The following is a 27,210-nucleotide window of genomic DNA, read 5'->3' as shown; positions in this document are numbered from 1 at the left end:
ACACACACACACATTGAAGTAGCAGGAATTAATGAGGCTATTAGACTAGATCCTCTTCATCCACCTATGTGTCTGCCCACCCTCCCCCCAAACACATAATATGTTAGGCCTAATATGTTCTTCCACACTGTAATAAATTGAACCTGCTAGACTATGATGATATGGGTCGTGTATGTATTCATATCTGCATGCATGTGTGTGGTAGATTAATTCTGTGGACAGTGGTGTGAAGTCACAGTTTGCAGTGAGATCAACACTGCCCCCCCACCTCTCCCACTCCATGTTTTGGATGTTTGATGGATCTACTTCCATATCGCAGACATTGAGAGCCAAGAAAGAAATAAGGATGTGGAGCTTGGTCTCTTTGGCACGTCTGGCTCCCATTGTCATGGAAACGAGACGGGCCCCCTTCAAAGGCAGGAGATGGCCGGGGGGGGGGGGTGGCACAGCCGTGTTAGAATCGCCAGCCACCTGAGAAAAGGTCAAGGGTCAACTCAGTTGTCATCCATCATAGGCAAGCTAGTGTATAGAGCTGGGGTATAGAGCTGGGGTATAGAGCTAGTGTATAGAGCTGGGGTATAGAGCTGGGGTATAGAGCTGGGGTATAGAGCTGGGGTATAGAGCTGGGGTATAGAGCTAGTGTATAGAGCTGGGGTATAGAGCTGGTGTATAGAGCTGGGGTATAGAGCTAGGGTATAGAGCTGGGGTATAGAGCTGGGGTATAGAGCTAGTGTATAGAGCTGGGGTATAGAGCTAGTGTATAGAGCTGGGGTATAGAGCTAGTGTATAGAGCTGGGTATAGAGCTGGGGTATAGAGCTGGGGTATAGAGCTGGGGTATAGAGCTGGGGTATAGAGCTAGTGTATAGAGCTGGGGTATAGAGCTGGGGTATAGAGCTAGGGTATAGAGCTGGGGTATAGAGCTGGGGTATAGAGCTAGTGTATAGAACTGGGGTATAGAGCTGGGGTATAGAGCTAGTGTATAGAGCTGGGGTATAGAGCTAGTGTATAGAGCTGGGTATAGAGCTGGGGTATAGAGCTGGGGTATAGAGCTGGGGTATAGAGCTGGGGTATAGAGCTGGGGTATAGTGCTGGGGTATAGAGCTGGGGTATAGAGCTAGTGTATAGAACTGGGGTATAGAGCTGGGGTATAGAGCTGGGGTATAGTGCTGGGGTATAGAGCTAGTGTATAGAACTGGGGTATAGAGCTGGGGTATAGAGCTGGGGTATAGAGCTAGTGTATAGAGCTGGGGTATAGAGCTAGTGTATAGAGCTGGGGTATAGAGCTGGGGTATAGAGCTGGGGTATAGAGCTAGTGTATAGAGCTGGGGTATAGAGCTGGGGTATAGAGCTAGTGTATAGAACTGGGGTATAGAGCTGGGGTATAGAGCTGGGGTATAGAGCTGGGGTATAGTGCTGGGGTATAGAGCTAGTGTATAGAGCTGGGGTATAGAGGTGGGTATAGAGCTAGTGTATAGAGCTGGGTAAAGAGCTGGGGTATAGAGCTGGGGTATAGAGCTGGGGTATAGAGCTAGTGTATAGAACTGGGGTATAGAGCTGGGGTATAGAGCTGGGGTATAGAGCTGGGGTATAGAACTGGGGTATAGAGCTGGGGTATAGAGCTGGGGTATAGAGCTAGTGTATAGAGCTAGTGTATAGAGCTAGTGTATAGAGCTGGGGTATAGAGCTGGGGTATAGAGCTAGTGTATAGAGCTGGAGTATAGAGCTGGGGTATAGTGCTGGGGTATAGAGCTGGGGTATAGAGCTGGGGTATAGAGCTAGTGTATAGAACTGGGGTATAGAGCTAGTGTATAGAGCTGGGTATAGAGCTGGGGTATAGAGCTGGGGTATAGAGCTAGTGTATAGAGCTGGGTATAGAGCTGGGGTATAGAGCTGGGGCATAGAGCTGGGGTATAGAACTGGGGTATAGAGCTAGTGTAAAGAGCTGGGTATAGAGCTGGGGTATAGAGCTGGGGTATAGAGCTAGTGTATAGAGCTGGGGTATAGAGCTGGGGTATAGAGCTGGGGTACAGAGCTGGGTCTGGGGTAGGGCTAGGTCTGGGCCTGAGGCTGAGGCTGGGGCTGAGTAATGGTTGTGGGGGAAAGGGGCTGCAACTGGAACTGGGAGAGATGGGATATGGGTATAGGTCACAGGCGGCTGGTGGCACCTTAATTGGGGAGGAGGGGTCATAGTAATAGCAGGAATAGAAGAAATGGAATGGTATCAAATGCATCACACACATGGTTTCCATGTGTTCAATACCATTACATTTACTCCATTCCAGACATTATTATGAGCCATCCACCCCCTCCAGCCTCCTGAGGCATAGGTATATGGCTGGAGCTGGGGCTAGGGCTTGGAGTGGGGCTGGTGTTGGTGTATAGAGGCATGGGGCTAGAACCCACAATCTCTTAGTTAATACTATATACCAGTTCACTCTTAGAAAAAAAGGTGCTATCTAGAACCTAAAAGGGTTCTTCGGCTGTCCCAATAGGAGAACCCTTTGAAGAACCCTTTCTGGTTCCAGGTAGAACCATTTTGGGTTCCATGTAGAACCCTTTCCAGAAAGGGTTCGACATGGAACCAAAAAGGGTTTTACCTGGAACCAAAAAGGGTTCTCCTATGGGGACAGCCGAAGAACGCTTTTGGAAGCCTTTTTTCTTAGAGTGTTGAAATAGGAGTGCAAAATAAAGCATTACCACCTCTCCCAGAACCAGTCGGCCTGACCCAAACCCAACCACAGAGTGGAATCCCGTACCTCTGGCCCAACTAGACAGGATCAGGACTGCCTTTGTTTAAAGCTCAAATAGAAACAGACAGAGAAACACACACAGAGTCCTACCCTAGCCGCATCAGAGGACCACAATGGAAATAAGTCCCAGACTTTATTGCATGTTATCCTCTATGATTTTACTCATGTGCATGTATGGCTTTTTCAAGTTTTATGTGTGCTTTAATGGTCAAATTAATAAACTAAACTATGTCAAAGAAAACCCAAACATCTGTCTGTGTTACTGACCTTAAGAGGGGAACACAGTATAAGACTAGAAGACTTGTCTGGAGGACAGACTCATTGGACCACTCTTCTGTCTGTTGGACCAGAGCTCTGCTTGCTGGACGGCACTTCTGGGTCCTGGATGTGAGTGAAAATGAGAAGGAAAAAAACACACACAGACGCATTCTTGTTCCTCTCATGTACACACAGCAGCCTCAAACAGATACCTGTAGGAAAGAAAGCAACTCAAGATCAGAGAGTGATGGGGTCGGAGGTTGTGGGCACGGAAGTGTTCCTATTTCCACTTAGCTTTGAGGTGAGAAAAATACCTCTCACTGCTGTAAAATGACCAATGAGTGACACGCAGTACACAACCTGATACATGCTAACACACGCACTCCTTCATCAATGCACCACACACACAAACACACGGATCAGGTGGACACTCTTTTTGGTGGACTTCTAGGGTCACACTCACTGCTGTAAAAAGTCTGGGAATTGTTGGACTTCCCTGAGGAAGAATAGTCCAACATTTCCCATGTAGCCTGTCGCTATCCGTGTTGACTCCTGTTTACCATGTCACCATTGCAGCACAACCTCGGAGGACCTAAAAGGACCTATGTTAGCTTAGGAGTTTTTCCCAACCATGTGAACTGACCAGGGATATCCCTTCCGAGTTGCCTTATCAAGTCATTCAATACTTTGAAGTACTAGCCTAGCTATTGTAAAATGGTATGTAAATAAATGAAGCTGCTGCGGTTCAAAGGCTTGGCAGGAAACCTACTGTAAACCCCAGAGAACCTCAGAAAGCAGCAATTACACTGCTCAAAAAAATAAAGGGAACACTAAAATAACACATCCTAGATCTGAATGAATGAACTAATCTTATTAAATACTTTTTTCTTTACATAGTTAAATGTGCTGACAACAAAATCACACAAATATTATCAATGGAAATCAAATGTGTCAACCCATGGAGGTCTGGATTTGGAGTCACACTCAAAATTAAAGTGGAAAACCACACTACAGGCTGATCCAACTTTGATGTAATGTCCTTAAAACAAGTCAAAATGAGGCTCAGTAGTGTGTGTGGCCTCCACGTGCCTGTATGACCTCCCTACAATGCCTGGGCATGCTCCTGATGAGGTGGCGGATGGTCTCCTGAGGGATCTCCTCCCAGACCTGGACTAAAGCATCCGCCAACTCCTGCACAGTCTGTGGTGCAACGTGGCGTTGGTGGATGGAGCGAGACATGATGTCCCAGATGTGCTCAATTGGATTCAGGTCTGGGGAATGGGCGGGCCAGTCCATAGCATCAATGCCTTCATCTTGCAGGAACTGCTGACACACTCCAGCCACATGAGGTCTAGCATTGTCTTGCATTAGGAGGAACCCAGGGCCAACCGCACCAGCATATGGTCTCACAAGGGGTCTGAGGATCTCATCTCGGTACCTAATGGCAGTCAGGCTACCTCTGGCGAGCACATAGAGGGCTGTGCGGCCCCCCAAAGAAATGCCACCCCACACCATGACTGACCCACCGCCAAACCGGTCATGCTGGAGGATGTTGCAGGCAGCAGAACGTTCTCCACGGCATCTCCAGACTCTGTCACGTCTGTCACATGTGCTCAGTGTGAACCTGCTTTCATCTGTGAAGAGCACAGGGCGCCAGTGGCGAATTTGCCAATCTTGGTGTTCTCTGGCAAATGCCAAACGTCCTGCACGGTGTTCGGCTGTAAGCACAACCCCCACCTGTGGACATTGGGCCCTCATACCACCCTCATGGAGTCTGTTTCTGACCGTTTGAGCAGACACATGCACATTTGTGGCCTGCTGGAGGTCATTTTGCAGGGCTCTGGCAGTGCTCCTCCTGCTCCTCCTTGCACAAAGGCGGAGGTAGCGGTCCTGCTGCTGGGTTGTTACCCTCCTACGGCCTCCTCCACGTCTCCTGATGTACTGGCCTGTCTCCTGGTAGCGCCTCCATGCTCTGGACACTACGCTGACAGACACAGCAAACCTTCTTGCCACAGCTCGCATTGATGTGCCATCCTGGATGAGCTGCACTACCTGAGCCACTTGTGTGGGTTGTAGACTCCGTCTCATGCTACCACTAGAGTGAAAGCACCGCCAGCATTCAAAAGTGACCAAAACATCAGCCAGGAAGCATAGGAACTGAAAAGTGGTCTGTGGTCACCACCTGCAGAACCACTCCTTCATTGGGGGTGTCTTGCTAATTGCCTATAATTTCCACCTGTTGTCTATTCCATTTGCACAACAGCATGTGAAATGTATTGTCAATCAGTGTTGCTTCCTAAGTGGACAGTTTGATTTCACAGAAGTGTGATTGACTTGGAGTTACATTGTGTTGTTTAAGTGTTCCCTATATTTTTTTTGAGCAGTGTATTTTGTATTTCTCTTCAGAAAGTATGAACTCACCCCATCAAGTAGGTGGCGGCATGCACCTCTAACGTTGTTTGCGGACCGCCATAATACCATAGAAGAAGAAGAAGAAGAAGAAGAAGAAGAAGAAGAAGAAGAAGAAGAAGAAGAAGAAGAAGAAGAAGAAGAAGAAGAAGAAGAAGAAGAAGAAGAAGAAGAAGAAGAAGAAGAAGAAGAAGAAGAAGACACGTAGGGCACCAGATGCAACTGCCATTTTTCGGGTGGGGAGAGAGGGAGAGAGGGAGAGAGGGAGGAGGAAGAAAAGGCTTGGCTTGAAGCGCTGGGCATCTTGTGATGACATTCATTATCTGAATTAGGCCCACAGAATTATACCTATGGAGGAGAGGCTTCTATGGAGGAACTTTGAATGTCTTTGAACTTCAGAGTTGGCTTAATGTTGGACCAGAGAAGCTAACTTGCTAACAAGCTTGTGTGTGCGGAGCGGAGCGGAACCAGAATTAAAAACACGTCTTACCTTTTTGTAGATAATAAATCCAATGTGAAATGTAATAACTATAGTATCCCTAACTAGCATTTAAAAGTTAATCCATTCTTCTCTAATTAAAAATCTCTCTCCCTATCTTCTTAATCACGCTTGTAACGTCAGTAGGCTATAGCTATGCTTTGGAGGGGGAGGGGCAGGTAGCCTACACACACACACACTGGCAAAGATTTTCAGGTGTCAGGCAGACACTGGAAGAAATTCTGATTGACAGAGGGAGGGCTTTGCATAGGCACTTTGTTGCGTTTTTTTGTGGGACTGGAGAAAAAAAATCCTGAACGTAAAATAACATTATTAACCGGTTCCCATGCCTTTAAAATAATGGTTCTGTTATTTTAAAAGCATGTTTTTTTTTTTATAGAAACAGATCTTGCCTCTCTCTAGTCAGCAGGAAGCAGATTGTGCAGTCAACCTTTCTACCTGTTGTTGATTATGGTGATACTATTTATCAAAGTGCAGCTGCTACTACTCTTAAACCCCTGGAGGCCGTTTATCATAGCGCCCTTCGCTTTATCACAGGAGACAGTTTTATTACTATACACTGCATTCTTTACCAAAAGGTTGGCTGGACCTCTTTAAAGTTAAGTAGATCACATCATTACGCTCTTTTTGTTTACAAAGCCCTGCTCCACAAGCTTCTGACTTACCTAATGCCACTGTTAGATAAAAAAAAAGTTAACAGGGTTGGCTAACTTTGGAGACTTCTTTTGTGTCTACAGAGTTAGGTAAATCGGCCTTTAATCTCCAAAATACCTTTCGATTGTATGCTTTGAAGTCCTTAGGGCAATTCAGACAGCTGACAGAGGATTTTTATAATGAAAAATGTGTTTGTTTTAATTGACTTAATGTGTATTTAATGTGTATATTGTCTATATTTATGTTTATATATACTTGCCTGTTGTATGTGCTTGTTTTTGTATTGTGCGGGGCTCATTTGTGAAAGAGACTTTGGTCTCAATATGACTTCCCTGTTGAAGTAAAGGTAAATAGTTCCGTAACAGTATAGATCACTTTCGTTCCATGTTCTGATTATTTTCCTTGAAAATGTTTGTTATTTTCCAGTTTTCTGTTCTGTTCCCTGAACCGGTTCCAACCCCTGGTGTGTGCACAGTGGGCGCTGCAACCTGGACTCAGGGTGGACGTAACACAGTAAACGTAATTCTGGGATACTCCAAATAGTATGCTATGTTACGCTTTGTATGCTATGTATTAATTTGTGGATGTCCATCATCCATTTCGTATGATTTGTTACAAATTTACAAAACGTATGATACTGTATGTTACGAATTCCAATTTGTTGTGGCTAACGTTAGCTAGGTGGCTAACATTAGCTAGGTGGTTAACGTTAGCTAGGGTAGGGGTTAGGGTTAGGAGTTAGGTTAGCTAACAAGCTAAGTAGTTGCAAAGTTGCTAATTATCTAAAGTTGTTAGTGATGAGATTTGAACACGCAACCTTTGGGTTGCTAGACATTCGCATTATACGCCCAACCATCCAACCACCCTACTTTCGGTTTTGCCTTAAGTAGCCTTCTGTCTTACGTAACCATAACAAACGTAACCTATCATAAACATTTTAGTTCCCCAGATTTACATTTACTATGTTACGTCTAGTCTATGAGACCAAGCTGGGCAATTACTTCACACTGGAAGAAGTTTAGCTACACTAAAGCTACCCTTAAGAAATATATAGTTTACTTAAAGCTGCAATACCTAACTTTTTGGGTGACCTGACCAAATTCACATAGAAATGTGAGATAGATCTGTCGTTATAGATCTGTCGTTCTTATTGAAAGTAAGTCTAAGAAGAGGTATATCTGTTCTATGTACGCTATTTCTATGCTTCCCGTTCTTTTACTTTTGATTTTGTACACCAGCTTCAAACAGCTGATAATACATATTTTTGATTATTTAAAATATATTTCACAGCGGTTTAGATGGTACAATGATTCTCTACACTATACTTGCTTGTTTTGTCACATAAACTGAAATTAGGCACACTATAAAACATTTAGCAACAAGGAAATGGCGGAACGATTTCTGCATATTGCACCTTTAACTAAAGTTACTTTGAAAAAGTAGTTCAGTACATCCAAACTACTTCGGAAAAATTATAATATGTAGGCCTAAATCTGAAATAGCTATTTGCACGGGACTAGTATTACTAGAGAACGTGGTCATGTAATTTTTACAGCAGAATGTCTGTTGTTCCAGAGGACGATTCGGACGGTGTGTTTTTTTCAAAACTGCCCCCTGTAATTATAAATGTTTTGACAATTATGAAGGAAGCCTACAGGTTTTTATTTTAGGTGTGAAGATATTTCAACATATCCAGGTGATAACAGGCTACACTAATAACTCGAGCTTGGCTCCCAAGTTTCTAAACCATACCAAACCATCTTTAGTATAATGTTGCCATAATAAAGTGTGATCATAATCATTAGGGTATTTTAGCGATCCACAGTAGAAGACGTTCTAATTGCCCCGCAGCCTGCAGATGTGAGCTAAACAGCGCACTTGCGATGCGTTTTTAGGCTATGGATGAGAAAGTGAACTCCAAAAGTTTAGCTCAGTTGTAATGCTGCTTTGCGATCTATTAACAGCAAGCGTTGCATCAAATAGGCGCAATGTTTTTTTACTGAAGCGTTTGGCGATGTTCAATTCATCGGCACAAAACGTATAAACAAAAGCATTCACTGTGAAAGTTGATACATGTAGGTCCTTCATATGTACAAATCATTAAGACCTTCCTAATATAGAGTTGCACTCCCCACCCCCTTCCACTTTTGCCCTCAGAACAGCCTCAATTCGTCTGGGCATGGAGTCTACAAGGTGTCGAAAGTGTTCTACAGGGATGCTGGCCCATGTTGACTCCAATGCTTCCCACAGTTGTGCCAAGTTGGCCGGATATCCTTTGGGTGGTGGACCATTCCTGATACACTCAGGAAACTGTTGAGCATGAAAAACCCAGCAGCATTGCAGTTCTTGACAAAACCGGTGCACCTGGCACCTACTACCATACACTGTTCAAAGGCTCTTATAGTCAATCTTTTGTCTTGCCCATTCATGAATGGCACACATACACAATCCATGTCTAAATTGTCTCAAGGCTTAAAAATCCTTCTTTAACTTGTCTCCTTCCCTTCATTTACACTGATTGAAGTGGATTTAACAAGTGGCATCAATAAGGGATCATAGCTTTCACCTGGATTCACCTGGTCAGTCTATGTCATGGAAAGAGCAGGTGTTGTTAATGTTTTGTACACTAGCGTGGAACCCCATATTATCGGCATATTCAACAGCGTTTAAGAAATATATTACCTTCAACAGTGTTATCTTGTGATCAAGCCATCAATGTTATGTGATTATTGGTGTTGTAAAGATGTTAGCTAACGGGTTAGCAATTAGCAAGTTTGACATTTCAGTGGAAATACTACTATTATCAGTTTTTTGATAAGCGGTTTAGCAAAAAAATACGTCCCGTATTATCGGCATACGGCCCCCAGTTATTGGCCACCTTACTATTTTGTTCAATTACAAGATATATCCGTTTGTTCAAAAAAGAGACACCAACCACGTACCCGAAGTGTTTACTAGATAGTTGACTAGTTGGCTAGCCTTCCGGTAAAAAATAATGACTTGCCTATCAACTTTTCATTGCGTAGTCCGGTGCGCCCTCCTGTGGACTCTTAAAAAATGGTTATTTACCAACCAGTGTTGTAACCAAATAATGTCTCATCATTTGTTTTACAGATTAATCTTATGTTTTGAGAAAGTAGATAACAGTTGAATACTAAAATATGAGTATTAATAATTTACATCAAATAAAACTTTAATTTCAGTAATGTGCATTGACATAAACAATGAAAACACTGTTGGAGTTTGTGTTGCAGAGATGCACTTGGAAAGTAAAGGAAGAAATACACAAGATGGGGTCAATAAATACAGTGGGGGAAAAAAGTATTTAGTCAGCCACCAATTGTGCAAGTTCTCCCACTTAAAAAGATGAGAGAGGCCTGTAATTTTCATCATAGGTACACGTCAACTATGACAGACAAATTGAGGAAAAAAAATCAAGAAAATCACATTGTAGGATTTTTAATGAATTTATTTGCAAATTATGGTGGAAAATAAGTATTTAGTCAATAACAAAAGTTTCTCAATACTTTGTTATATACCCTTTGTTGGCAATGACACAGGTCAAACGTTTTCTGTAAGTCTTCACAAGGTTTTCACACACTGTTGCTGGCATTTTGGCCCATTCCTCCATGCAGATCTCCTCTAGAGCAGTGATGTTTTGGGGCTGTCGCTGGGCAACACAGACTTTCAACTCCCTCCAAAGATTTTCTATGGGGTTGAAATCTGGAGACTGGCTAGGCCACTCCAGGACCTTGAAATGCTTCTTACGAAGCCACTCCTTCGTTGCCTGGGCGGTGTGTTTGGGATCATTGTCATGCTGAAAGCCCCAGCCACGTTTCATCTTCAATGCCCTTGCTGATGGAAGGAGGTTTTCACTCAAAATCTCACGATACATGGCTCCATTCATTATTTCCTTTACACGTATCAGTCGTCCTGGTCCCTTTGCAGAAAAACAGCCCCAAAGCATGATGTTTCCACCCCCATGCTTCACAGTAGGTATGGTGTTCTTTGGATGCAACTCAGCATTCTTTGTCCTCCAAACACGACAAGTTCTATTTTGGTTTCATCTGACCATATGACATATGACATTCTCCCAATCCTCTTCTGGATCATCCAAATGCACTCTAGCAAACTTCAGACGGGCCTGGACATGTACTGGCTTAAGCAGGGGGACACGTCTGGCACTGCAGGATTTGAGTCCCTGGCGGCGTAGTGTGTTACTGATGGTAGGCTTTGTTACTTTGGTCCCAGCTCTCTGCAGGTCATTCACTAGGTCCCCCCGTGTGGTTCTGTGATCATTTTGACCCCACAGGGTGAGATCTTGCGTGGAGCCCCAGATCGAGGGAGATTATCAGTGGTCTTGTATGTCTTCCATTTCCTAATAATTGCTCCCACAGTTGATTTCTTCAAACCAAGCTGCTTACCTATTGCAGATTCAGTCTTCCCAGCCTGGTGCAGGTCTACAATTTTGTTTCTGGTGTCCTTTGACAGCTCTTTGGTCTTGGCCATAGTGGAGTTTGGAGTGTGACTGTTTAAGGTTGTGGACAGGTGTCTTTTATACTGATAACAAGTTCAAACAGGTGCCATTAATACAGGTAACGAGTGGAGGACAGAGGAGCCTCTTAAAGAAGAAGTTACAGCTCTGTGAGAGCCAGAAATCTTGCTTGTTTGTAGGTGACCAAATACTTATTTTCCACCATCATTTGCAAATAAATTCATTAAAAATCCTACAATGTTATTTTCTGGATTTTTTCCCCTCAATTTGTCTGTCATAGTTGACGTGTACCTACGATGAAAATTACAGGCCTCTCTCATCTTTTTAAGTGGGAGAACTTGCACAATTGGTGGCTGACTAAATACTTTTTTTCCCCACTGTATGTAAAGAGAGATTTTTTTTTTTTACATTGCTGTTTTATAAAACAGATAACAGTCATTTTTTTTGTAATTTAACATGTGTTTACCTGTGGAGGTGGCTGTATTCAAATTGCAGGGAGCAGGGACACCAGACGAGGCTGCTATGGTGTTGTGACCAGGGGAGACGGAGGAGGCAGTTGGTCCAGAGGAGGCCGTGTTGGTGGTGACAGACAGGGGGGGTGGTGTGCATCGTGGTGGTGGTGGACAAAACCGCCGACGATGGCTTGGAGGAGCTGGTGTTTGTAATGGTGGGGTTGAGAGGCCGACGATGGTGTGGCCGGGAGAGTAGGCACGTAGCCTTCTTCTGCAGCTGGGGACTCCGGCGGCTCCTACAGGTGTTGCACACTGGGAGGCACAGGCAGTGGTGATGCAGCTGTCAGGAGTGGTTCCAGCAGGGGGTCCAGCAGAGGCGATGGCGTCAATGGTCACATCCATGGCAGCCCTCTCCTGTGCCCTCTGTGTTCTGAGGGCTGCCCAACGCTCTTTCTCCTCTGCCTCGGCCCTCTCCTTCTCACCCCTCTCCTGTCACTGGCGCGTGTATTCCTCCCCGGTGAGGCATGTGGCGACCACAGGGAGTATCTAGCCGATACTTAAGGACAGTAAGGATGTGCCCCAGGTCCTTCGCTATCAGCCCCACCTCTATTAGGGGGGTGCTCTTCTAGAGCTAGGGCTGGGACTGGAGCAGGGGCTTGGACTGGAGCAGGGGCTGAGGGTCCTCCTGTGGTCACTGGGGAGGAGGTGCTGATGGACGGCACAGTGCTGCTGGTTCCAGGAGAGGCGGTGGTGGGACCCGGAAGGGACCGAGATGGCATTAAACGGGACCCTTCAATGGCTGAAGGGTCAAAAGGGAAGAGGCCACACTTCTTAAACCCTTCCACCACATAGCGCATGTCCTTGCAGCGCTGGTACGGGTAGCGGAATACTCTGGCAAATTCTTTAAAGGGCCAAAGTATGCCACGTCCCACGGCTGCAGGACATGGGTGCAGTGTGGTGAAAGATAAAGAAGTATAACCCCTTCCCTTAGTGCCGCCGCGAGCACCTCTGGGTCCATGTGGCTCTTGTGCCCATCGAAGAGGAGAAAGAGAGGGCGCTCCTTCACTGCATGCTTAATGAAGTGCTAAAACCACTTCCTGAACAGGTCCCTGTCAATGTAGCCACTGTTTGACCGTCCATACAAGGCTTAGGGGGGGGGGGGCCTCCCAGTGTGTAGTGGCCACCGGGGAAACACTTGGGGTAGATGATAAATGGGGGGACATCCACCCCAGCTGCATTGAAGCAGGCCAGCACTGTGATGTGCTCCTTGGTCCCCAGACTCATCGCAGTTATAGATTTGTCTGGGTTTCTCCCTCAACCCACTCTCCTCCAAGTGCTTCTCATAAGAAGTGAAGAAGGTGTCCATCATCGGACGTGTGGCACACTCAGCTCTCCCCCTGTCCAGGGTGTCCGGCCTCCTCATGCTCAGGTTCTTGTGCCTCCTCCTGAACATTTCCCACCACCTCTTCCCCAGTGGTGGGATTGTTTCCCCTGGGTGCCGAAACCTACAATAGAAGAGAATATGTAATTGTCCATCCAGGATGAACATTTTTGTTTTGGCATCACCATACACATCCACATTTACATCACACACATTGAGAACAGTCAGTCCAGCATTCTACATACATAAACACATAGAACACCAAATACCTGCGTATTTTGTTGAAGTATTTCATCAGCCTCTGTCTGGTAAAGGGGAACCCATGGCTGGCGCAGTAGATACAGTACTGCACCAGACAATTGTCAAGCAATGTGGGTGGTCCACTGCGACAACCATGGGTCACCCGGCCGCTCAGCCTGTCCGCCAGGGTCTGCTGAGGTACACCATGCACCTTGGTAGATAAGAAAAGAAAACTGTTACTAGCAGATAAAATTCACATACACATGGTAATCTCCTAAAAACAAAAGATGCCTAACCTTGGCAGCCTGGCGGATAGCCATCCCTGCCCCGCAGTCCTCCATGGCATGGAACATGTCCACTTCACTCCACTGCTTCCTCTTGACTTTCTCCATGCTGTGGTGGTAAATACATGTAGCTAAATAACTTGGCATACTATATACATTTTAGAAAGATAACTCGATCTGAATATGTATAAACATTTACATTTCAAAGCTAAGGCATTGAAAAGTGATGAAAGTTGTTTGATGTTATCGGTCATTAAAATTAGTGTCCCAATTAGTTTAATATTGATGCATAGATTGTAACAGACTAAATACTGCCTATATGTAGCTGTTGTAAGATTAAACATAGCCAACAGTGATAGGTGTCAAAAAGATAATGGTTCAAAGTTCAAAATAAATTTTTGCAGATTGTTTAAAACGCCGCCGTCAAAGGACTCCAATTCTGAAAAGGTCAAGCTTGACAACATTCAGCTGTTTTCGTGATATGTATTATCTAATGCTTACAATTTCTTTCCTTTTTGCTTACTTAGCAGTTCTATCAACATTTAGCAACTAAGCCAGCAACATTAGAAAGTCTGTTAGCTATATTTCAGAGGTAAAAAGTTGGATATTAAATTAGGTGTGGTCTGTCGCGCAGTCGAATTTTACAATATACAGCGTGTCCCACAAAATATGTATGTATATAACTTTTTTAAAACTCTCAAAACCAAACTTAACTTACAAAAATTGCACTGAAAATCGGCTAGCTAGAAGGGTGTCTTTAGTCGCAAAACTTACCATTATTTTCCAGTCCATTTAAATGTTGAACTCGAGGTGATTTAGTCCTCCAACCGCTAGAGAGTGTCCGAAGTTAGGGGGTGTCCGATGTTGGGAGAAAATTAGCTAAGTGTATATAGGCTATGTGCAGCACTTCGTTTTAAGCATCAATTTATCGACTCAGTTATTGTTTTCTTGCTCAAACAACGAACAACACCTGTCAAACTCAGACATTTCTCTCTAAACACAGGGATGTTGATTCACACTGGACTATATTCTCAGAGGACCTTGGAGTTACAGTGAGGGAAAAAAGTATTTGATCCCCTGCTGATTTTGTACGTTTGCCCACTGACAAATAAATGATCAGTCTATAATTTTAATGGTAGGTTTATTTGAACAGTGAGAGACAGAATAACGCATGTCAAAAATGTTATAAATTGATTTGCATTTTAATGAGGGAAATAAGTATTTGACCCCCTCTCAATGAGAAAGATTTCTGGCTCCCAGGTGTCTTTTATACAGGTAACGAGCTGAGATTAGGAGCACACTCTTAAAGGGAGTGCTCCTAATCTCAGTTTGTTACCTGTATAAAAGACACCTGTCCACAGAAGCAATCAATCATTCAGATTCCAAGTTCTTCACCATTGCCAAGACCAAAGAGCTCTCCAAGGATGTCAGGGACAAGATTGTAGACCTACACAAGGCTGGAATGGGCTACAAGACCTGAAGGTGACAATAGTTGGTGCGATTATTCGCAAATGGAAGAAACACAAAATAACTGTCAATCTCTCTCGGCCTGGGGCTCCATGCAAGATCTCACCTCGTGGAGTTGCAATGATCATGAGAACGGTGAGGAATCAGCCCAGAACTACACGGGAGAATCTTGTCAATGATCTCAAGGCAGCTGGGACCATAGTCACCAAGAAAACAATTGGTAACACACTACGCCGTGAAGGACTAAAATCCTGCAGTGCCCGCAAGGTCCCCCTGCTCAAGAAAGCACATATACAGGGCTGTCTGAAGTTTGCCAATGAACATCTGAATGATTCAGAGGAGAACTGGGTGAAAGTGTTGTGGTCAGATGAGACCAAAATCGAGCTCTTTGGCATCAACTCAACTCGCCGTGTTTGGAGGAGGAGGAATGCTGCCTATGACCCCAAGAACACCATCCCCACTGTCAAACATGGAGGTGGAAACATTATGCTTTGGGGGTGTTTTTCTGCTAAAGGGACAGGACAACTTTACCACATCAAAGGGACGATTAACGGGGCCATGTACCGTCAAATCTTGGGTGAGAACCTCCTTCCCTTAGCCAGGGCATTGAAACTGGGTCGTGGATGGGTATTCTAGCATGACAATAACCCAAAACACACGGCCAAGGCAAAAAAGGAGTCGCTCAAGAAGAAGCACATTAAGGTCCTGGAGTGGGCTAGCCAGTCTCCAGACCTTAATCCCATAGAAAATCTGTGGAGGGAGCTGAAGGTTCGAATTGCCAAACATCAGCCTCGAAACCTTAATGACTTGGAGAAGATCTGCAAAGAGGAGTGGAACAAAATCCCTCCTGAGATGTGTGCAAACCTGGTGGCCAACTACAAGAAACGTTTGACCTCTGTGATTGCCAACAAGGGTTTTGCCACCAAGTACTGAGTCATGTTTTGCAGAGGGGTCAAATACTTATTTCCCTCATTAAAATGCAAATCAATTTATAACATTTTTGACATGCGTTTTTCTGGATTTTATTGTTGTTATTCTGTCTCTCACTGTTCAAATAAACCTACCATTAAAATGATAGACTGATCATCTCTTTGTCAGTGGGCAAACGTACAAAATCAGCAGGGGATCAAATACTTTTTTCCCCCTCACTGTAAACGAAAAACAGTGTGTTCTTCCGGCTGGAATTATTACTCTCCTGCTATGTAAAAATGACCGACATGGCAGATTCGGATAGGACACAGTCATGCACGTAATTAGGCTTAAATAACCCTATATCCCCCAGTAAAACGAATCCCTTGTGAATAGGGTTTATAGACTAGAAATTGCAAAAACAGATCGCTTTGTGTTCATACAGTGGGGTCCGAAATGATTGTATATGTTAACAGAATGTGTAATTCAGCCTATCAAACACAAAAATGATGTTTCAAGTGAGAATTAGGAAGGTGGTCTGATTTTGTTTTACAAAAAAAGTAGTGTGTAGTTCCAGTAATTAGCTACACCGCTACATGGCTAAAAAGTAATTAACTATTGAAAACACTACCTAGATTAGAATTTAGTTCAACTACCACCAAGCTACTGCAAAATGTAGCTAAATTACTAGTTGAATTAGTAGTTCACTACTAATGTTGCTCACTACTTCCCAACACTGGAATATACAGAAACAACCTTGAATGTGGGCTATTGCTGGGGTATTGCTGAAACCAGGCTAAAGCGAAAGAGCCATGCCATATCCTGTGTCTTCCCCTTGTGGCTGAGGGGTGTTAGTGCAGGTGTGTTCGATCCAGCCTGGGTAGACTCCTACAGACCCATTCACCCTAGTCTGAAAAATGTCACAATCCTCCTCCCACTGACACACAGGGTCTGGGCTAAATATAACATCACACACACACACACAGGTAAAATACCTGGGGAGAAGGACTGAGAGTTAGAGAGAGAGAGAGAGAGAGAGAGAGAGGGAGAGAGAGGGAGAGAGAGACACATGTGTCCAAACACACACACACACACACACACACATCAATTGGTGAACAGGGTGAGATAGACAAATACCATTGAAAATGAATAATAGCCTCTCCATCCTTCCATCAGTACGTGAATATTTCTCATTCACAAAGGTCAGCTGTCAAAACTGATTGGATTGAACTGACTCCCTAAGTGGCCAAGCCAACAATGATAAGTCATTCCTACTGCATACAGTGGGAAGAAAAAGTATATGAACCCTTTGGAATTACCTGGATTTCTGCAGAAATGTGTCATACATTTTGATCTGATCTTCATCTAAGTCACAACAATAGACAAACACAGTCTGCTTAAACTAATAACACACAAATTATTGTATTTTTCGTGTCTATATTGAATACATCATTCAAACATTCACAGTGTAGGTTGGAAAAAGTATGTGAACCCCTAGGCTAATGACTTCTCCAAAAGCTAATTGGAGTCAGGAGTCAGCTAACCTGGAGTCCAATCAATGAGACGAGATTGGAGATGTTGGTTAGAGCTGCCCTGCCCTGTAAAAAACACTCACAAAATGTGAGTTTGCTATTCACAAGAAGCATTGCCTGATGTGAAACATGCCTCGAACAAAAGAGATCTCAGAAGACCTAAGATTAAGAATTGTTGACTTGCATAAAGCTGGAAAGGGTTAGAAAAGTGTCTCTAAAAGCCTTGATGTTCATCAGTCCATGGTACGACAAATTGTCTATAAATGGAGAAAGTTCAGCACTGTTGCTACTCTCCCTAGGAGTGGCCGTCCTGCAAAGATGACTGCAAGAGCACAGTGCAGAATGCTCAATGAGGTTTAGAAGAATCCTAGAGTGTCAGCTAAAGACTTACAGAAATCTCTGGATCATGCTAACATTTCTGTTGACGAGTCTACGATACGTAAAACACTAAACAAGAAAGGTGTTCATGGGAGGACACCACGGAAGAAGCCACTGCTGTCCAAAAAAACCCATTGCTGCACGTCTGAAGTTCGCAAAAGAGCACCTGGATGTTCCACAGCACGACTGGCAAAATATTCTGTGATCAGATGAATCTAAAGTTGAGTTGTTTGGAAGGAACACACAACACTATGTGTGGAGAAAAAAAGGCACAACACACCAACATCAAAACCTCATCCAAACTGTAAAGTATGGTGGAGGAAGCATCATGGTTTGGTGCAGCCTCAGGGCCTGGACAGCTTTGTATCATCGACGGAAAAATGAATTCCCAAGTTTATCAAGACATTTTGCAGGAGAATGTAAGGCTATCTGTCCGCCAATTGAAGCTCAACAGAAGTTAGGTGATGCAACAGGACAACAACCCAAAACACAGAAGTAAGTCAACAACAGAATGGCTTCAACCGAAGAAAATACACCTTCTGGAGTGGCCCAGTTAGAGTCCTGACCTCAACCCGATTCAGATGCTGTGGCATGACCTCAAGAGAGCGGTTCACACCAGACATCCCAAGAATATTGCTGAACTGAAACTGTTTTGTAAAGAGGAATGGTCCAAAATTCCTCCTGACTGTTGTGCAGGTCTGATCCGCAACTACAGAAAACGTTTGGTTGAGGTTATTGCTGCCAAAGGAGGGTCAACCAGTTATTAAATCCAAGGGTTCACATACTTTTCCCACCCTGCACTGTGAATGTTTACACAGTGTGTTCAATAAAGACATGAAAACATATAATTGTTTGTGTGTTATTAGTTTAAGCAGACTGTGTGTGTCTATTGTTGTGACTTAGATGAAGATCAGATCAACTTCTATGACCAACTTATGCAGACATCCAGGTAATTCCAATGGGTTCACATACTTTTTCTTGCCACTGTATATTGTCCAGACCAGCTCTCAGAATCAGAATCACATTTATTCGCCAAGTACATTTTACTTGGTGATATGGTGCTGCTAGTGATAGACCATTTTTAGAGACAGAATACCGACAGTGGAGTTCAAACAAAGTGTACATACAGTTGAAGTCGGAAGTTTACATTCACCTTAGCCAAATACATTTAAACTCAGTTTTTCACAATACCTGACATTTAATCCTAGTAAAAATTCCCTGTTTTAGGTCAGTTAGGATCACCACTATATTTTAAGAACATGAAATGTCAGAATAATAGTAGAGAGAATGATTTATTTCAGACCAGAGGACATTTCTCCAAAAAGTAAGATATTTTTCCTCATATGCAGTTGCAAACCGTAGTCTGGCTTTTTTATGGCGATTTTGGAGCAGTGGCTTCTTCCTTGCTGAGCAGCCTTTCAGGTTATGTCGATATAGGACTCGTTTTACTGTGGATATAGATACTTTTGTACCTGTTTCCTCCAGCATCTTCACAAGGTCCTTTGCTATTGTTCTGGGATTGATTTGCACTTTTCGCACCAAAGTACGCTCATCTCTAGGAGACAGAACGCGTCTCCTTCCTGAGCGGTATGACGGCTGCGTGGTCCCATGGTGTTTATACTTGCGTACTATTTTTTGCACAGATGAACGTGGTACCTTCAGGCATTTGGAAATTGCTCCCAAGGATGAACCAGAGTTGTGGAGATCTACAATAATTTTTCTGAGGTCTTGGCTGATTTCTTTTGATTTTCCCATGATGTCAAGCAAAGAGGCACTGAGTTTGAAAGTAGGCTTTGAAATACATCCACAGGTACACCTCCAATTGACTAAAATGATGTCAATTAGCCTATCAGAAGCTTCTAAAGCCATGACATCATTTTCTGGAATTTTCTAAGCTGTTTAAAGGCACAGTCAACATAGTGTATTTAAACTTCTGACCCACTGGAATTGTGATACAGTGAATTCTAAGTGAAATAATCTGTCTGTAAACAATTGTTGGAAAAATTACTTGTGTCATGCACAAAGTAGATGTCCTAACCGACTTGCCAAAACTATAGTTTGTTAAAAAATTGTGGAGTGGTTGAAAAACGAGTTTTAATGACTCCAACCTAAGTGTATGTAAACTTCTGACGTCAACTGTACATTAGTTCATTCTGGGAGAAAGAAATCCACATTTTTGTTGTGATCCAAAAGTGAACAAACAAACAAAGTAAACAGCGACCAAAACCCAGGGACTGCCTCACCAGGCACCTGTTTAGGTTTGGAGGGCGGGTCTCTAATATACTGGTGTTTAGCCTTCAGTACAGATCAGACTAACTGGATGTGGGCCATCAGAGCTCTACATTCTGGATGAAAGACGGACAGAGTGAGGGATAGACAGTGAGGAATGGGTCCTCAGATCCTCAAAAAATTCTACAGCTGCACCATCGAGAGCATCCTGACTGGTTGCATCACCGCCTGGTATGGCAACTGCTTGGCCTCCGACCGCAAGTCACTACAGAGGGTAGTGCGTACGGCCCAGTACATCACTGGGGCAAAGCTTCCTGCCATCCAGGACCTCTATACCAGGCGGTGTCAGAGGAAGGCCCTCAAAATTGTCAAAGACTCCAGCCACCCTAGTCATAGACTGTTCTCTCTGCTACCGCACGGCAAGCGGTACCGGAGTGCCAAGTCTAGGTCCAAAAGACTTCTCAACAGCTTCTACCCCCAAGCCATAAGACTCCTGAACAGCTAATCATGGCTACCCGGACTATTTGCACTGCCCCCCCACCCCATCCTTTTACGCTGCTGCTACTCTGTTAAGTATTTATGCATAGTCACTTTAACTCTACCCACATGTACATATTACCTCAACTACCTCAACTAGCCGGTGCCCCCGCACATTGACTCTGCAACGGTACCCCCCTGTATATATAGCCTCCCTACTGTCACTTTATTTTACTTCTGCTCTTTTTTTCTCAACACTTTTTTTGTTGTTGTTTTATTTTTACTTTTTTTGTTTAAAATAAATGCACTGTTGGTTAAGGGCTGTAAGTAAGCATTTCACTGTAATGTCTGCACCTGTTGTATTCGGCGCATGTGACCAATACAATTTGATTTGATTTGATTTGATTTGACAGAGGGATTCAGTGCGCGAGAGGGAGAAAGTGTGTGTGAGAGAGAGAGAGAGAGAGAGAGAGAGAGAGAGAGAGAGAGAGAGAGAGAGAGAGAGAGAGAGAGAAATCAAACATTCAAATTAGAGTAAGTGACTACAACACTCTAACAACATATTTCTGAGACTGCATCAAGGTTATTATAGTAAACTAAAACTTCAACAAAAACGAATCATGAAAAAACAATTTAGTAAACTGAAATAAAACAATTAACAAACCCGTTTGAAAAACTAAAACTATACTGAAATTATTATCTTTGACTTCAAAACTAACAAAAATAAAAAATAAAAACCACCATGAATTATGTTCAGTTTTAGTTTTTTTCTAAACTTTGGGCAAAAATTTAATCTGGTTTTCAATGGGGTTTTCAATGGGTTTTAAGCTTTTGGGAGTTTTCAAGCTATTGAATCTGGCGAGTTAATATGTGGATGGTGTTGTTTCAAATAAGACTACCTTGTGCATCGCAATCACTAGCTAACAGAGGATAAAATCTAGGTAGCTAACTTGATTCTTCTTACATGTACTACTAAAGTTAAAAAGCATTGGATTGGTGTAATGTAGTCCCCCTGTAGCTCAGTTGGTAGAGCATGGCGCTTGCAATGCCAGGGTTGTGGGTTCATTTCTCAAGGGGGGCCAGTATGAAAATGTATGCACTCACTAACTGTAAGTTGCTCTGGATAAGAGCGTCTGCTAAATGACTAAAATGTAAACATGGGCGAGAGAGTTTCTTTCGACAACATTTTTTGCACCTGTCTCGGCTCTATTCCTTTTAAATCTAAGTCACATTTAGATTAACTTTTGGCCATGAGGCTCTTTATCTACTTCCCCAGAGTCAGATGAACTTGTCAATACCATTTTTATGCATCTATGTGCAGTTTGAAGGAAGCTGCTAACTAGCATTCGCACAATTGCTTTGTGCTAATGCTAGTTAGCATTGGCTTGCAAAACTAGCTTTAAATTCGTTCATACTGGACGTAGATACATAAAAATGGTATCCACAAGTTCATCTGAAGTTCAAAATTCCAAACTATATATAAAATATAATATAAAAACTAAATAGTAGCATTTTTATACAACTACTACTAAATAAGAACTAGCAAATCAGGTCTGAAAACTAAACGGAATTTAAAAAAAAACGTATATAAAACACAAAGCTATAATAACCTTCATACCAATCAGTCAGTATTACTTCTCACACAATCCTCACTATTAGAGTCAAACCCAAACATTAGCATGGAATTTATAAATGGGTTTAAATAGGTTGAAACTTAATCGACTACAGTAACACGAAAGAGGGCCCAAGCCAAGATACACGATCTCCCAGTTTTAGGCCTGATACTCTATGTCATACTGTAGCTGGGTCTTAATGGAGCACAGCAGAGGCTGCTGAGGGGTGGACAGCTCATAATAATGGCTGGAATGGAATTGCATCAAACACATGGAAACCATGTGTTTGATACCATTCTTCCTATTCCGCTCCAGCCATTACCACGAGCACATCCTCCCCAATGAAGGTGCCACCAACCTCCTGTGATGGAGACCCTCATAGGAAGATGTGTGAGGGTTCGCAGTAGAAGGTCAGGGCTACATTTACATTTTAGTTATTTAGCAGACGCTCTTATCCAGAGCGACTTACACTTAGTGAGTACATACATTTTCCATACTGGCCCCCCCGTGGGAATCGAACCCACAACCCTGGCGTTGCAAGCGCCATGCTCTACCAACTGAGCTACAGGAGGCCTAGCTAACATCAAAGGGCTAGATAACAGTTGGCCCAGCCAAGACTTGCTCCTGCCTCCCTAGATTGAGTAAAATTGCTATTTGTCACTTTCTGATGTTGCTCCCTTTGCTGTTTGAAAGCCAAGGTCAAGCGTAGTCAGTCAGCAGTGTTGTTGTAAGATTGAGCATGTTTAAAAAGAACATGCTGCAATATAAATTCCTTTTACATTTTCTATTGTTTAAAAACGATGGCACATTGGTTGAGTGACTGGTGGTGGTTCATAACCACAAAATGCATGTTGGTTGCATTACACTTTGGTGTCCAGCAGGTGGAGGCAGAGCAATGCAAAGGTCTACCAGGGTATGAATCCACTTTCATAGTACCAGTCATAGGCCTATGGATTTTATTGCCATGTCTGAATGTTTGATTGTTTGCATTTTGCATTTGATTCACTTGATTAAATGATTGACTTTGTGATCAATTGATCAACTAACTGATTGTCTAACAGACTTCTCCTCTGGTGTCTTCCCTAGGCCATGGCCGTGCCTCCCTTCTCCGCCCCCCTCCCTCTCCTCGTGGCTCTGCTTCAGTTTACAGTACTACCTCTTGTCCACGCGGGGGCGTACTACAGACACAAGCAGCACCCTCAGCAGCACCAGGCCATGCCACACCTGTCCCACATGGGCATAGGGGGTAAGGAGCAGCAACCTCAGCAGCATTGGCCGGGAAAAGAGATACCCCACATGCAGTACCCCCAGTACAGAAAAGAGATCCCCCAGATGTCCATGCACATGGGCAAGGCGAACCCCCACAAAGGTGGAGTAGTCAACGGTGGACAGGACAAAGGTGAGACCGAAGCGCTCAAATTACATGTGGCTCTGGTCAAAAGTAGGCCAGTAGTATGTTGATTATATTAAGATCATGTCAATCTTCAATGTTCATTACCTAACCCAACTCTAGTTAGGACACACACACACACACTGCCATCTTGGAATGTTTAGACTGAATGGACATTTCATCCCCCACAGGTCAGACCATCCCCAGTGGGGCAGTGGGAGGTCTCCCTGGAGGTCTGCCAGGAGAGCAGGGCCCAGCTGGGCCTCCCGGACCTGAGGGTCCCTTTGGGCCTCCAGGACCTCCCGGGGAAGGACAGCCAGGAAGTGAAGGAAAACCAGGCCCCGCTGGTCCCCCAGGATTCCCTGCAGTAGGAAAACCAGGACTCACGGGAATACCAGGCAAGCCAGGCGGCATGGGAGAGCCAGGACTACCTGGAGAGCTGGGCCCCAGCGGCGGAGAGGGTCCGATGGGGCAGCCAGGGCCTCAGGGGTCCCCTGGTCCTCCAGGTCTTCCAGGGATAGGAAAACCAGGGGCTGGGGGGTTTCCAGGACAACCAGGACCCAGAGGAGACCCAGGACACAAGGGCCTGCCAGGACTACCAGGATTACCAGGACCCAAGGGTGACAAGGGGATCGGACAGCCAGGACAGCCAGGCCACAAAGGACTAGCAGGACCTCCTGGACCTCCAGGCCAGGGAGGGATGCCTGGTGTGGGCAAGCCTGGAATGAATGGCATGTCAGGGCCACCAGGAGTACCAGGGAAACCAGGCCCCCCTGGAGAGCAGGGGCTGGCTGGACCAGCAGGAGAGGGCGGAGAGCCCGGTCCACCAGGGCTGCCCGGCCAGGGTAAACCTGGCCAGAACGGTCTGCCGGGACAACCAGGGATGCCCGGTGGAAAAGGGCATCAAGGCCCTCCAGGTTTGCCGGGGAAACCTGGATTGCCAGGATTCGGAAAACCAGGATTCCCAGGACCAAAGGGAGATAAGGGGATGGGTGGGATGCCCGGAGGCCCAGGACCAAAGGGAGACAAAGGCCATGGAGGACTGCCTGGTATGCTAGGACAGCCTGGACCAATTGGACCAGCTGGTCCTCCTGGTCCTATGGGACCCCCTGGAGGTCTGGGCCAACCAGGGCCAAAAGGCGAGGCTGGAGAGGGAGGGCATAAGGGGTTGTCTGGTGGGCAAGGGAAGCCTGGTCCTCCTGGACTGCCTGGTCAGAATGGCTTCCCTGGAGATGGAGGAGAGCCAGGGCCAAGGGGTCCCCCCGGGCCTGTAGGACCCCAAGGGGAAGGCGGACACAAAGGGTTACCAGGCGGCCCTGGCATTCCAGGCCTACCTGGGCCAAAGGGAGAGGGAGGACTTCCAGGTGAGAAGGGTCCCCAAGGTCCAAAAGGCATTCCAGGTCTGGGAGGTGCAGGTGGGCCGATCGGACCTCCTGGTGCCCCTGGAACTAAAGGTGACAGCGGACCACCTGGTCTTCTCGGCGTTGATGGTAAGGGAAACCCAGGTGTCCCTGGTCCTCTTGGACCTCCAGGTAAAGAAGGTCCTGAAGGACCACCGGGAAACCCAGGCCAGCCAGGTCCACCTGGTCCCCCAGGCCCTCCCGGACCCACCGATATGGGAGCAGTCCTCCCTGAGATGGGTATTCCTCCTGGGCTGGACGGAGTCAAGACCGCCGGCTATGGCAAGAAGGGCAAATATGGAGGAAACGGCGAAGAGGTGATGGGCCCCAACGGCCTGGAGATGCCCGCGTTCACGGCTCTGGTGACCACGCCCTTCCCACCTGTGGGCACGCCTGTGGTGTTCGACAAGATCCTGTACAACGGCCGTCAGAACTATAACCCCCAGACAGGCGTGTTCACCTGTGACATGCCCGGGATCTACTACTTTGCCTACCACATCAGCTGCAAAGGGGCCAACGTGTGGGTGGCGCTGATGAGGAACGATGAGCCTGTGATGTACACGTATGACGAGTATAAAAAGGGCTTCCTGGATCAGGCATCGGGGAGCGCAGTGTTACCTCTACAGCCCGGGGACACTGTGTACCTCCAGCTACCCTCAGACCAGGCCGCAGGACTATACGCTGGCCAATACGTCCACTCCTCCTTCTCTGGATACTTGTTGTACCCCATGTAAGAACACCAAACTTTAGAGAGGAAGAGACGGTCAAAAAGAGAGAGTGTTGGAGAAATGTAAACATTGATTATAGAATTCTTTAAATTGATATGTTGTTTTAAAAACATCAACTATCTATTGAGATTGACGCTGTTGAGATCGACAGTGATGGGTTGGACAATTCGGACCGTCCCCGGGAAATTCTGAGAGAGGAGTGTTTGTGAGGGTACATATATACCGTTTTTAATAGCAATTTATGTTGGAGAACAAATATTTCTGTATCTATCTACTGCTCTGAGGACTTGTCACAACAACACCGCATTAAAAGATGCCATTACAGCAACTGGGTTCATTTATTGTGAAATGTGGTCATATGTATTGGTTTGATTTAAAGTACAGCACAGACTGATGTGGAGACTGTAGAAGAAAGAGTGGGACATCTGAGGTATATATTTTGTATTGTGTTTTCCCAAGCTCCTACATGTTCCTTTGCAAACTGGCAGCTGCCATAAACTAAACTGTGGCAAAGAATGTAAATTGGATAACTTTAAAAAGAAAACAAAATAAAATAAATTGATTACCTATATTGGCACCTGAACTTTTGTATTAGGGTACTTATAAAATGGCAATTGAAAACCAATAGAGAGAGTTCAAGATTCAAATAAAGTGGTGCTATCATTTATGTCACATTTTAGTTTGTTACATAACTTTGTTGTTTTGTTTTTGTTTAATTTGTTTGATTATTTCTTGTTGTTGTTACTTTTGCAGACAAGCATCATCTGTGATGTTTATAGGGGTGATTTTGTTGCATGAAATGGATGGCAATATAATGCATTATGGGTGTATTGGTTCAAAGCGATGCCTCTTCTGGCACGTAACGAGTAATGCTCCAACAGACACTGATTTGCCCACAAATATGAAAACCACTGCTCTCATTACAAACCCCTTTCTTGCTGTATGTGTCTGTTGTCAGCTGAATAAAGCAGTAGCGCTAAACTTATAGAGGTATGAAAAACGTTTGACCAAGACCTAGACACTCATTTAGATGGCCTATACGGTTATGTAAGTAGGGTATCAATTGATAATCAATTGTGATTCTTTTGAATAACTTTTGAATCAGATGATTGAATGAATGACTTGGGGGTGAAATGTGTGTGTGCCTAGTCCCTCTGGGCTCAGCAGTACAGAATTTAAGTAATTGGGTTAAAGGTACTCTATGTGGAGGTGAAGATTGAAGATTAATAAATACTTTGATGTCAGTCAGCGAGAATAATGCCCAAACCAAACCAGGAGGAGGTGGTTGTGGTTACAAGTTAGTGAGGAGACTTATGAAATAAGGTTTCCTTGTGGAGCACAAAGAATATAGACAAAGAATAGAATGTCAAAAGAGAGAGGGTGAAAATGTCTTCCTGCATGCCCCCTCCCTCACCTCTCACCCACCCATATGTCCCTATACCTCACCCCTCTACTCTGCCCTTCCTTTCTACCCCTCCCCTACCCTTCTACCCCTCCCTTGACTCCAGGTATAAATTCTGTTTTCTTTCTTTATTTCAGACCATGGTGCAAAACATTCAGTATAACCAAACAAAACCCTGAGTTTTTATGTTTTTATTGTTATACTGTAGATGTTGTTTTTTAAATAAAGATGATTTAACTAAAAGGTAATGTGTTATTCTTCT

General features: G+C 44.5%; 1 protein-coding gene across 1 annotated transcript in view; it reads left to right on the top strand.

The window, feature by feature from the left end:
- LOC121536517 (collagen alpha-1(VIII) chain-like) overlaps positions 1-27,180 on the top strand; it is a 39,146-nt gene extending 11,966 nt beyond the window's left edge. The window contains exons 2-3 of the mRNA XM_041843847.1: positions 23,115-23,427; positions 23,610-27,180. Of these exons, the coding sequence (XP_041699781.1) occupies positions 23,118-23,427; positions 23,610-25,552 (2,253 nt within the window). The 5' untranslated portion in view covers positions 23,115-23,117 and the 3' untranslated portion in view covers positions 25,553-27,180. The remainder of the gene's footprint in view (positions 1-23,114; positions 23,428-23,609) is intronic.
- Positions 27,181-27,210: the final 30 nt, after the last annotated feature.

The sequence above is a fragment of the Coregonus clupeaformis genome, chromosome 23 (assembly GCF_020615455.1).
Source record: "Coregonus clupeaformis isolate EN_2021a chromosome 23, ASM2061545v1, whole genome shotgun sequence".
Taxonomy (NCBI): domain Eukaryota; kingdom Metazoa; phylum Chordata; class Actinopteri; order Salmoniformes; family Salmonidae; genus Coregonus; species Coregonus clupeaformis.
Note: the sequence above shows the minus strand (reverse complement) of the source record. Positions and strands in the feature narration are given on the sequence as shown.